General features: G+C 39.7%; 1 protein-coding gene across 1 annotated transcript in view; it reads right to left on the reverse strand.

The window, feature by feature from the left end:
- Positions 1-10,520, reverse strand: part of LOC105305012 (C-C motif chemokine 3-like) — an 18,340-nt gene extending 7,820 nt beyond the window's left edge. The window contains exons 1-3 of the mRNA XM_011379439.2: positions 10,417-10,520; positions 9,639-9,753; positions 9,053-9,184 (exon numbers count right to left, since the gene is read on the reverse strand). Coding sequence (XP_011377741.1) covers positions 9,053-9,184; positions 9,639-9,753; positions 10,417-10,483 — 314 coding nt within the window. The 5' untranslated portion in view covers positions 10,484-10,520. The remainder of the gene's footprint in view (positions 1-9,052; positions 9,185-9,638; positions 9,754-10,416) is intronic.
- Between the last annotated feature and the right edge of the window lie 336 nt (positions 10,521-10,856).

Raw genomic sequence — 10,856 nt, forward strand, 5'->3', positions numbered from 1 at the left:
TGGTTATTTTGTATAGAACAATAGGAACTGAGGCAAATAATAGACCCAGAATAAGCATGCTTCTTCTTTCATGCTGCTAAACTATAAGGCTAATTCAATCTGATCTATAGTTGAGCTGGATCTGGGCTTTGTTGCAGCTTTAGTTTGATTCATTTTTCACTGGCTTCAAATATTCTGAGGGGGAAAGGTCAAGACTTATATTTCAGCAGAGTTTGAGATCTGGGCATTGGCAAGTTCTCACGATCTCTAAGTCTTGCCAGCTTTCTAAACCATAGAAGATCTTTTTAATTTATAACCCATTTGCCCATCTGAGTCACTGGTAATTTTTCTTTACAATACTGCTTTCAGCTTTCTACACCTCAGGAGATTTCTTTTTGTTTATTTGCTCTAACCATAGAGTTTGAAGGGCAGCTGCCTTATAATCTGTGAAGAGGTAGAATGTCCCAGAGGGGTTTTTCTATGCTCTCCTACCCACTACCTTCAATAGCTGAATGCTTATAATGCCTTCAATAGATTTATCTCAGCTTTCCTGCCATGCTCTCAGCTTTTGGTAGCTGAAAACATGGAGAAAGTTGGATGAGTTTCTTTCATTTGTTCTGCCTCCTGCCTTTGGGGTGTAGTTGCTCTGAAGTTGGTGGAGGCCCCACACATCTCAGGGGGCTCTCCCTCAGATCTGCTGCCCCAACTGTGAGTCTGTTCATCATGATCTTTGTGAAGACTGTAGGAAAGAGGTGGCAGATGGGTGCACATTTCCTCTGTGTCTGGAATTCTAATCTGCTATGTTAACTCACACATGGCTAGTGGAGGTTAAAGTTCTGAAGGTCACTTTTTGGAGTTTAGTACATTTTGCTTTATTATTTTTTTTTCATTTGTAGTCTTGTGTGCGTGTGTGTGTGTATGTGTGTTTGTGTGATTATGTTTACTAAGGTATAGTTTAAATACGTATAAAATTGACCATTTTTAAGTGTACAGTTTGATGAGTTTTGAAAAATGTATAAAATCATGTAACCATCACCACAATCAAGATGTAGAATATTTCCATCACTCCAAAAAGTACCCTTGTATCCCTTTTGCAGCCATCACCTTCCCTCATCTCCAGTCTGTGGCAACAACTGATCAGACAACGGTCCCTATAGTTTTACTTTTTCCACAGTATTATGTAAGTAGAATTATTCAATACACAGCCTTTTCAATCTGGATTCTTTAGCTTAATATTACGCTTGTGAGATTTATCCATGTTGTTGCATGTATCAGTAGTTGGCTTCTTTTTGTTGCTAAGTAATAATCCTTTGTATGGATGTATAGTCAGTTCTGCTATAATGCTTATTTAGAGAATGAGAATTTATTCCAATATGATTGATATATTAGGAAACCGTTGGAGCCTAACACAGATTCTTCCATTTGCTTACATATGATTTTATCTGTGAAAAAACAGTGGGTGAACAAGCCTCACAGGAATACACAAAACACAGACATTTCAAACACCTACCAGCTACTTCAGTTTACCAGACGTCATGAGCCACACGCATCTACAACTGAAGTTCCAACTTTCTTTCTGATTTCAGATAGCCCTCCTTCTACCACTTTACAATAACTCACAGCTGCAACCCTTCTGACTCTCACTTCTACAAGCAAACTCCAATTTTTTTTCAAAGTAAAGTGCCATATTTATTGTAGTATTTATATTAACTATTTAACATGGGCAAAACTGTACTATCATTTTAATTAGATTTCTGTATTTGAAAGTGCACTGATAAATGTTTGAGTGTTGTGTGCTCAACCCCATTTCCCTTAAGTCCTGTGGTTTTTATTGCATAATTTGGCATTGTGCAGTGATTTTTAGGAATGCATGTGTCATTTAATAGCAGAACTGACTGTACCACAATTTGTTTATCCATCTACCACTTGATGGACTTTTGGATTTTATTTTGAGTAAAGTTTGGAGAAATTTTGAATAAAACTGTTATAAACATTTGTGTACAAGTCTTTAGACATATAGATGAAAATAGTAGAAAGTCAGAGGGGACAAATATAAAGATCCTGATATGGATGGAACTTTGACCATGTCTGTATATAGGAGAACTTGGCATGGAGTTCACTCTTCAGTTATACTCCAAACCCTCAGCTACCTGTTGTATTTAGTGCCACCAACATATTTATTTCAAGTCTAATAGTAGTAAGAAAGGATAATGGGGAAAGGTAAAATGTTTATTTCTTTTAGAAGCAAAATTATAATATTTAATACACTTAGATATGTAATATGTCTGTTATTTTCTTTATTTGTTCTTGACTTATGAAGAATATAAACCCTTATATAAGCTATGTATATCTTTTCTAAAAGTGGGGAAGTAGTTGAGGATTTCCTGTCTAAGTCGTAGAGTTCTGGTGTAATCTTATGAGTGGTTATTCTCCTTTATTTTCCAGCAGTAGGCAGCATCACTACTCTCTGTCATTTTGAAACTTCCTGTTGTAATTTACCAAGATGCTGACTGGGATGGATCTTGTTGCAAAAAACTGTTGTCTCATTCAAAAAAGACCGTGCCATATATCCCCTGCAGAGAGGCCATCCCCTAGAGACAGATGGTGCCTACTTCTCCCCATACCTCTGGTCTATCGAAGCAGGAGATTTTATTTTAGGGACTATAAATTATGGTTTAACTTATAACATATTATTTCAGCTTTGGCTTTCCAGGATGCCATCTCCATCATAAGGCATGTTTCATTGCAGTGGCATGTCTCCTCTTTTTTGTTTTTTCCTCACTTCTCCAGTTTTCCTAAACTTCCCCTTTCATCCCTCTAATCAGTATTATTGATGTTCAAAAAAAAAACAAAAACAAAAAAACAACAAAAAACCAAGCAACACAATGGCCATGAGTGCAAGCCTTACTTTTAAACAAATAAAAACATCTCTGTTATATAAAAGGTTATAACATAGTACAAAGATCAAACATTTGTTGAAAAATGAATATTTATAAATTTTTATTTGTTGATGGATTTGGTCCAATGTCTAGAGAGAAGATGTAATGCAGTCATTCAGTGTCACTTTGAATCACTATGAGATTTCTTAGAGGAAACATTCAATAGAAAATATAATTCAAAATTGGAAATATATAATAAAGGTGAAATAACTCAAATAAAATTTAAGTATGGAAGGCTCCAAAGTTTGGTTAATGGAAGGTAGGGTTTAGACCTATAAAAGTGGTAGCTTTTGGAGTTGCAGATACCATTCTTGCTCAAGTCCTTGCTCCCCAATCTACTGATGGATTTGGTTCTTTCTTTCTGGATCCCTTAGATTCAGCTTCAGATTCCTGATGTACACCTTGACCCAGGCATCACTGGGGTTGCACAGACCAGCCAACCTCTTTTAGTTTGGAAGCTGTGGAGAGAAGAATAAAGATTAAGGAGGAGCTAGCCAGCAAGGAAACTTCTGGGCTGATGGTGGCCCTTCCATCCCTCTTTCTGATGTGACATCTTAGGGTCAGTCACTTTCTTAGAAATCAGCACCCATACCTCAGGAGCCCCAGTTTCTCTGAATATATCATAGGGATCTCCTCATACAGCTTCCCTCCTGCTGTTACTTCCTCCCCACTCTTCATCTGCACTTGGCCAACTTCTCTTGGTTCTTTATTGGCTCTGGACTGGCTCAGAAGACACCCGAAGGTCTCTTTTGTACCTGAGATGGGTCCAGAGATCTGGGTATTACATAATCGTGCCCAGTCTACCCCCCTATATCCATGGGGGCTGCTCCCTTCCTTGGGGTTTCCCAGTTTCTCATCCAGGAATGGGCAGGAGGGATGGCTTTTACACAACACTGGGCTTAGAGCACTGGCTGCTGGCTTCATAAGAGTCTGTAAAAAATCTTGAGAGATCTTCCAAAGGATATAAGAGAAGCAGCAGGAGGCTAAGGAGTCAATACCAATGGTAGGAGGAGGCACAGCAAGAAACTGAGTCATTCAAAGCTAAAGTAAAATCAACTTCTCCTTGCCCTCTACCCCTGAAAAGATGAGAAGGAACTAGGAAGACATAACATTTCTTAAAGATAGGGAACTCAAATGAACTGGGGCATGTTCTTTTTTCCTAGAAATTCTTTCTTTCTTCCTTCCTCCCTCCCTCCCCACCCTCTTTCTTTCTTCCTTCCTCCCTCCCTCCCCACCTTCTTTCTTTCTTTCTTTCTTTCTTTCTTTCTTTCTTTCTTTCTTTCTTTCTTTCTTTCTTTCTTTCTTTCTAGGATAAAGGAAATCCATCTAGCCCATGATGTTACAGCACAACAGCAGAGCTCAAGCTGGGATATCTCTTATGTCACCCAAACAACAGGGTTTGGAGGAAGAGCTGACATATCTAAACTTACCTGCATCAATGGTAAATAAACAGACCTGGAGTATGCCTCTTGCCAATTATTCAGTGAATTTGACCTAAATTATCTTATTTATAAAGTGGAATTAACCTCTCTTGTTCTCTCTCTTTCTGAACGACTTGGTAGAATTTGATAGTCTGGACCCTTTTGAAAGAGAGACCAGGGTGATTCAAATCCACATGTTGAGTGCTCTATTTTCACTCAAGTGATCTTTGTCATCAGGGCATGTTTGATATAGATTTACCTGGGGCTAGAGAGGGTGACTTCTGGAAAAGACAGAATGGATGGTGGTCTCCCATAGTATTGAGGAGGTCTGGGAGCAGGGGGTCATGGTGAATTTCAAATGCCTCTGTAATGCTGGCAAGAGGTTCTGAGCTTGAGCATTAACACAGCTAAGAGAAGACATGGACACTTGCAGCTGGCACCTCCTTGGGTTCAGACCATTACTCCTTCTCTGGTATTGGAAGGTGGAAACTGGAGGTGATTGTAGGGGAAGAGTTTAATCACAATGTTGGTGTCATGCTGTGAGTTGCACAATCCAGTGATTGTCAATACCCTTTGGTTAACCAAGGGTTCAGAGTAATACTTGCAAGAATAGCTCAACTTCTCCATTGGTTGGGGGCACTTCTGAAGAAAATATTTGCTCAATTCATTGAGATCATTCTGAAGAAATTATTTCCATAGTTAGTGGGTGACAAGGAGTTGGTATTGCCACAGGCATCTTTGCAAGGACAGGTGTATCTATGAACTGTGGGTCAACTGTTTCTCTCCCATAGAGCAGAACATGCTGATGTTCCTTCACAACTGCTCTGGCCACGCAGAAGTGATATAAATGATGATGTCACTACAGTCTAAGTCATAAATAATCCTCAGCAGCTGGAATGAAAGAACCTCAGTCTAAGATGGCTTCCTCAGTCATATGTCTGATGCCTGGGCTGGGATGGTTGAAGGTTGGCTCACCTGGAGCTATCAGCTGGAGCCGTCTACATGTGGCCTTCCATGATAGCAGTCTTAAGACCCAAAGACAAGTGTTCTTGGTGAATAAGGTAGAAGCCGCATGGCCTTTTATGATCTAGATACAGAAGTCACATTGCATCTCTTCCACTATAAACTATTATTGATCAAAGCAGCTACCAACCTATCTAGATTCAAGGAGAGGAGACCTAGATCCCATCTCTCCATGAGAGATGCGTCAAAGAAATTGTGGCCATGTTTTAAAATCACTACGGTATTTTATCTGTAAATATTTGCATTAGTTTCTTATTGCTGCTGTAACAAATTATCACAAATTTACTGGCTAGAACAACATAAACTTACTCTCTTACGTTTTTGGAGGTAAAAAGTCTGAAAAGGGTCTCACTGGTTAAAACCAAGGTGTCTATAGGGCTGCATTATTCCTTTTTGAAAGCTCTAAGGTAGAATCCATTTTTTTTTTTATTGTCTTTTTTTTTTTTTGTCTTCTGGAGGCTGCCCACATTCCTTGGCTACACCAACTTTGTGATTACATTGGACCCACTCAGATAATCGAGGATAGCTTTTCCATTTCAAAGGCAGTTGATTAGCAGTCTTGATCCCTCCTTGCTCTGTAACATAACATATTCACAGGTTTCAGGGGTTAGCACGTGCACATCTTTGGCAGGGCTGGCGGTGGGGACATTATTCTGCCTACCACAATATTTCAGTCCCTATCTTAAAAATAAGGATTAAAAAATACAATCACAAAACCATTGCTTATTTTCCATCTGTATATCCTCTTCAGTGAAATGTCTGTTCATGACTTTTGCCCATTTTCTAATTGAATTGTTCATTGTTTTTACTGAGGGTTCTATGTATATTCCAAATATAATTCCTCTGTCAAATATATGGTTTGAAGATATTTTTTCCCATTCTGTACTTTTTTAAAAAAAATCTTCTTGATAGAGTCTTGAAGAACAAAACTTTAAAATTTTGATGAAGTCTAACTTATTAACTTTTCCTTTTATGAATTATGCTTGGTGTCAAATCTGAGAACTCTAGGTCTTGAGATTTTCTCCCATTTTTTTCCCTAAAAATTTTATAGTTTTATGTTTTCCATGTAAGTCTATAATCCCTTTTGAGTTAATTTTTGTGTAAGGTGTGAGGTTAGGGTCAAGGTTCTTCTTCTCCACCTCTTCTTCCTTCTTTTTGTCTATGTATGTTCAACTGTTCCAGCACCATTTATTAAAGAGGCTATCCTTCCTTCCTATTCCTTCTGTAAATATTTGGTAGAATTTGCTTATGAAGCCAGTAAGATATGAAGATTTTTTTGCAAAGAATTTTAATTACTGGTTTAATTTCTTAAAAGAAACAGAATTATTCATATTTTCCACATCTTTTTGTTACATAGTCTTCTTGTGTCAGTAAATTATATTCCTGATAAGAGAGAAAAGGGACTGTACTTTAAAAGAACAGCAAAATTTTGTAAGCATTTATCATCCTGAGCTGGGGAAGTACCTGGGGATTGAATTTTGAAGATGCTTAATTAAAGAAGCTGGAACACAAGAATAGATAAAGGAGAGCTTATTGACTTGGCGATACTCTTTCTGGATATAGAGTATAACTTCCTGATAAAGATCCCAGGGTTTGGTGCAAATTTATTTCCAGGAAAGCTCCAGAAGCCTGGAGAAAGCAAGGCTTGTACTGAATGAAGTTAAAATACCGGAATTGTCATGACAGATGGCGGAGGAAGGGATGAAAAAGTTCATGGAAGTGGGCATGCTGGAGTGTATATACTATGTGAGGCTGGAAGACCCACCAATTATATTCCATGGGAAGGCCCAGAGAACACATTGTTCACCAAAGCTATCAGGATTCATGGATGAGAGGGACACCAGCATCTCTAAAAAGTTCAGTGGTATCTCTCCTCTGTAGGCCAGAGCTGATAGTAGGAGTGGCTGACATAAAACTTGGCCCATTGATAGCAATAAGAATGATGCCCTCCCTCCTTGAATCTTCAAAATCATATCTTCATTAGTTTTGTAGAAATTTTAGCCATTATCTCTTTAGATACATCTGCTGTCTAATTCTCTCTCTCCTCTCATTTCAGGATTCCAATTAAGCACACAACAGATACCCTACGCTATCCTCTGTGTTCTCCTATCCTCTCATTTACATTTTCCATTCTTCTGTTTCTCTTTGTTTCATTTTGCTGTGTTTTAACTTTACCTACATTTCTTCAGTTGTGATTAATATGCTGTGTTTTTATTTCATTTTTTATTGCATTTTTCAGTTCTAGAATTTATTTTGACTTTTACAAATCTGCGATGATACTCGTTATAATTTCCAGTTCCTTGCCAAAAAGTTCAAGCTTTTTTTTTTTTTTTTTTGGTAGGGGTGGGGGTCAGGCATTAGTTCCATCAGCATCTGGGATCATGTTAAAAAAATTTCAGAGTTTGAGATTTTCTAGACCATGCAGGTGTCTGAAGCTGGCCTCCTGTCTGTTGAAGGGCTGGTTCACTTCTAATTTACTTTTACTCCCAGGACATCAGCCCAAACAGAGAATGATTTCTTAAGGTGTTTTCATTTGGGCAGCCCTGGACTTTCAGTTTTCCTCCAGCTCATTGAGGCTGTGAAAGGTCCAGCTCACCTTCTCAGACACCTCTTCCAAATTGCAAACAGCCTCACTCTAGAAGAGGCTCACATCTATGGATCTGTCTTCTCTAGGATCTTAAACTAACAATTCCTTACTCCTTGCTTGCCTAACTAGGCTCTCTCTTATCAGGGAGTTACGCATTCCTGGTAAATCTGTTTCAGGTGGAACATAGGCACGTTGAGACTATTTCCTAGTGGTTCGTTAAGAATGTGGGACTTGCTCTGGTCTGCAGTTCGACCCCACATTACTAGCTATGTGACCTTGGGCAAGTGTCTTAAGCTCACTGAAACCGTTTCCTCATGTGTCAAAGGGGGATAATCAGAATATATACAACACAATGATATTTTAAAGATTAGACAATGCATGGAAATCCCTTAGTATAGGGTGTGGTTCATAGTAAGTCCTCAAAAACTGTTAGTCTTCATTCTTAAGAAAGCTGAATTTATAAAAATCCATAAATATGCATGAGAGAATGCTTTGCTTTAGTGTTCATTTATGTGGTGGATTTCCCTGGTGTGTATACATTCGCATTTGTTTTTAATACTTCGCTTCTTTTTAGCCTAGGAGCAATGTGTCTCTGGTGTAAAGCCTGGTGTCATTGGAATGACAGTCATCCCCTTTCTCTTGCCTTCCCTTCTTACTCAGATGCCTCTAATCATTCCATCTCATTCCTCCAAACAATGAAACTGATTTATCAGAAGGGGGAGAACACAAAAGAATAGCCAGAAGTCCAAGATTTACTTTAGAAAACAAAAAGAATCTTTATTATCCTGACAGTTTTAACAGAGTAAAGGGCTCATACAAACTTGATAAGCATCTGTTGATAGGTTTGGTCCAATGTCTACCCAAAGACAGGAGTACAATCATTCACCATTACCCTGAATATGAGTCAACCACTGAATGATTGGGAAAGGGTTTGGGAATAAGAGGATGTTATATGATTTCTCAGAGAAAGCATCAAATTGAATAAAATGATTTCTAATATTTAACACCTTATTAAATTAAAGAAAGGTTTCAGAATGCAGTGAGTGGATGAAGGAAGGAGTCGTAAGAGAGGGAACTTCTGGGGTTGCAGGGCATTCCCCTACTTTTGTTCCTTGCTACCCTCTGGAACGCTGGACCACTGGACCAGTTGGGGATTCTCCAGGTAGCTGATGTATTCCTGAACCCAGGCATTGTGGGGATTGGCACAGATATGCTGGCCCTTTTTGGTGAGAAAGCTATGGAGAGAGCAGAGGTATTATATAGGGCATGCATGATCATCTGTAGCCCCTCAGCTTCATCCCTGTGGGCAGCTTAGAGCTAGTCCACCTTATCAAAGATTCATCTCCAAACCTCAGATACTATCGGTCCTTCTCTGAGTGACTTATGGACATAACCTAAGGCTACCTCCTTTCAGCTGTCTCTTTCTCTCCTCTCTTCCCTCTACTTCTGGGCACATCTTCCCTGGCTCCCTGTAGGTTCTATTTCATGTCAGGAAACAGCCCCAGTGGCCTTTTTTTGTGTCCTGCATGGAAAAAAAGGCCCCCAGAGGGCTGGGCTTTCCCAGGATGGCTGCTTATCCACCAGAGGGTACACTTGTGAACAACTACTCCCTGCTCAGACTCCTACGGACACTCCCCTGCTCCCATGTCCTATGGCTCCCCAAGAGTGAGCAAGAGGACTGGCACTTACATAACACCATGTTTGGAGCACTGGCCACTGGTCTTAAAATAGGTAACCACAAGTCTGCGGGGGATCGGCCGGGACGTGTAGGCGAAGCAGCAGATGGATGCCACGTTAGTCTTATCTGTGGGGGAATAAGAACAACAGGAGTTTCTCAGGAGCACAGGCACACCCGAGAGGGTCAGAAAGAAGTAGAGAGAGACGGCATAGCTCAGCCATGAGACTTGAGGGAAAAGGAAAGTGGAAATAATTTGACTTTGTTTGTTTTTCATTAATTTCCTTAGTCTTATCTTTGGTTTTGTCTCTTCATTTTGGTCTCTATCTTACTCTACAGGGAACCAAACTCTAGATATCTGCTTCCTTTTCCTAACTCTTTTTGGAGAAAATTTATTATTTAATCCATTAAATCATAAGATAGCTGAGGGAAAATAGGGACAATTCTTGCAACTCTGGGGAATAGCTAAGGTAGGCAATTCTAAAACTTACCAGCACCAACGAGATCTAAATAGGCCTAGACTCTACCTCATGCTAATAACCCAATAAATTAGACTTTAATGATCTCATCCAAAAAGTGAGATAAGATCTCTCCTAACTCCCATCCTGCAGCCCAAATCGATAGACTTTTTTTTTAACCCTCTTGAGGAAAACAAATGTTTTGAAACCCCATTCGAGGTTTTCTAATTTCCCACGGAGGTTCTCAGGCCAGAGCACTTGGAAGATGTGGTCTGACTTCTGTCCAGAGTTCGGGGAGCAACTGTCCTTAAAGGAAACTAGACAATATACTCACTTTCGTCATAGGAGCAGAGGGCCATAGTGCAGAGGAGGACAAGGACGGTAGCACCAAGGACCTTCATGACGCTGGGCAGGCAGAGGAGTGTGGGCAGAACTGAGATGGGGCTTTGGAATTCTCTACTGCTGCCTTCTTTCTGAGATCTTCACTCTCTTTCCTCCTTTTATAGGCAGCCCTGGATAGTGGGAACATAGAAATCGGAGGTGCCTAAACAAGAAATTTTAAGTATAGTGTTGTCATGTGAGTCGTACAACACAGGATTGCCTAGGGTTACCAGAGAGGTTTAGGGTAAACACAAGAATGGTTCAGTTGCTAATTTGGTTGGAGTGCTTATTGAGGAAGTTGTTTCTCCAGATGAGTGACCAGGAATTGACATGATCCAAGGATCATGCTTAGCTGTTTCCTGTTCACATGACAGACATCTCTCTGAAGTAAGT

The sequence above is a fragment of the Pteropus vampyrus genome, unplaced genomic scaffold, assembly GCF_000151845.1.
Source record: "Pteropus vampyrus isolate Shadow unplaced genomic scaffold, Pvam_2.0 Scaffold358, whole genome shotgun sequence".
In the NCBI taxonomy this organism is placed as follows: Eukaryota; Metazoa; Chordata; class Mammalia; order Chiroptera; family Pteropodidae; genus Pteropus; species Pteropus vampyrus.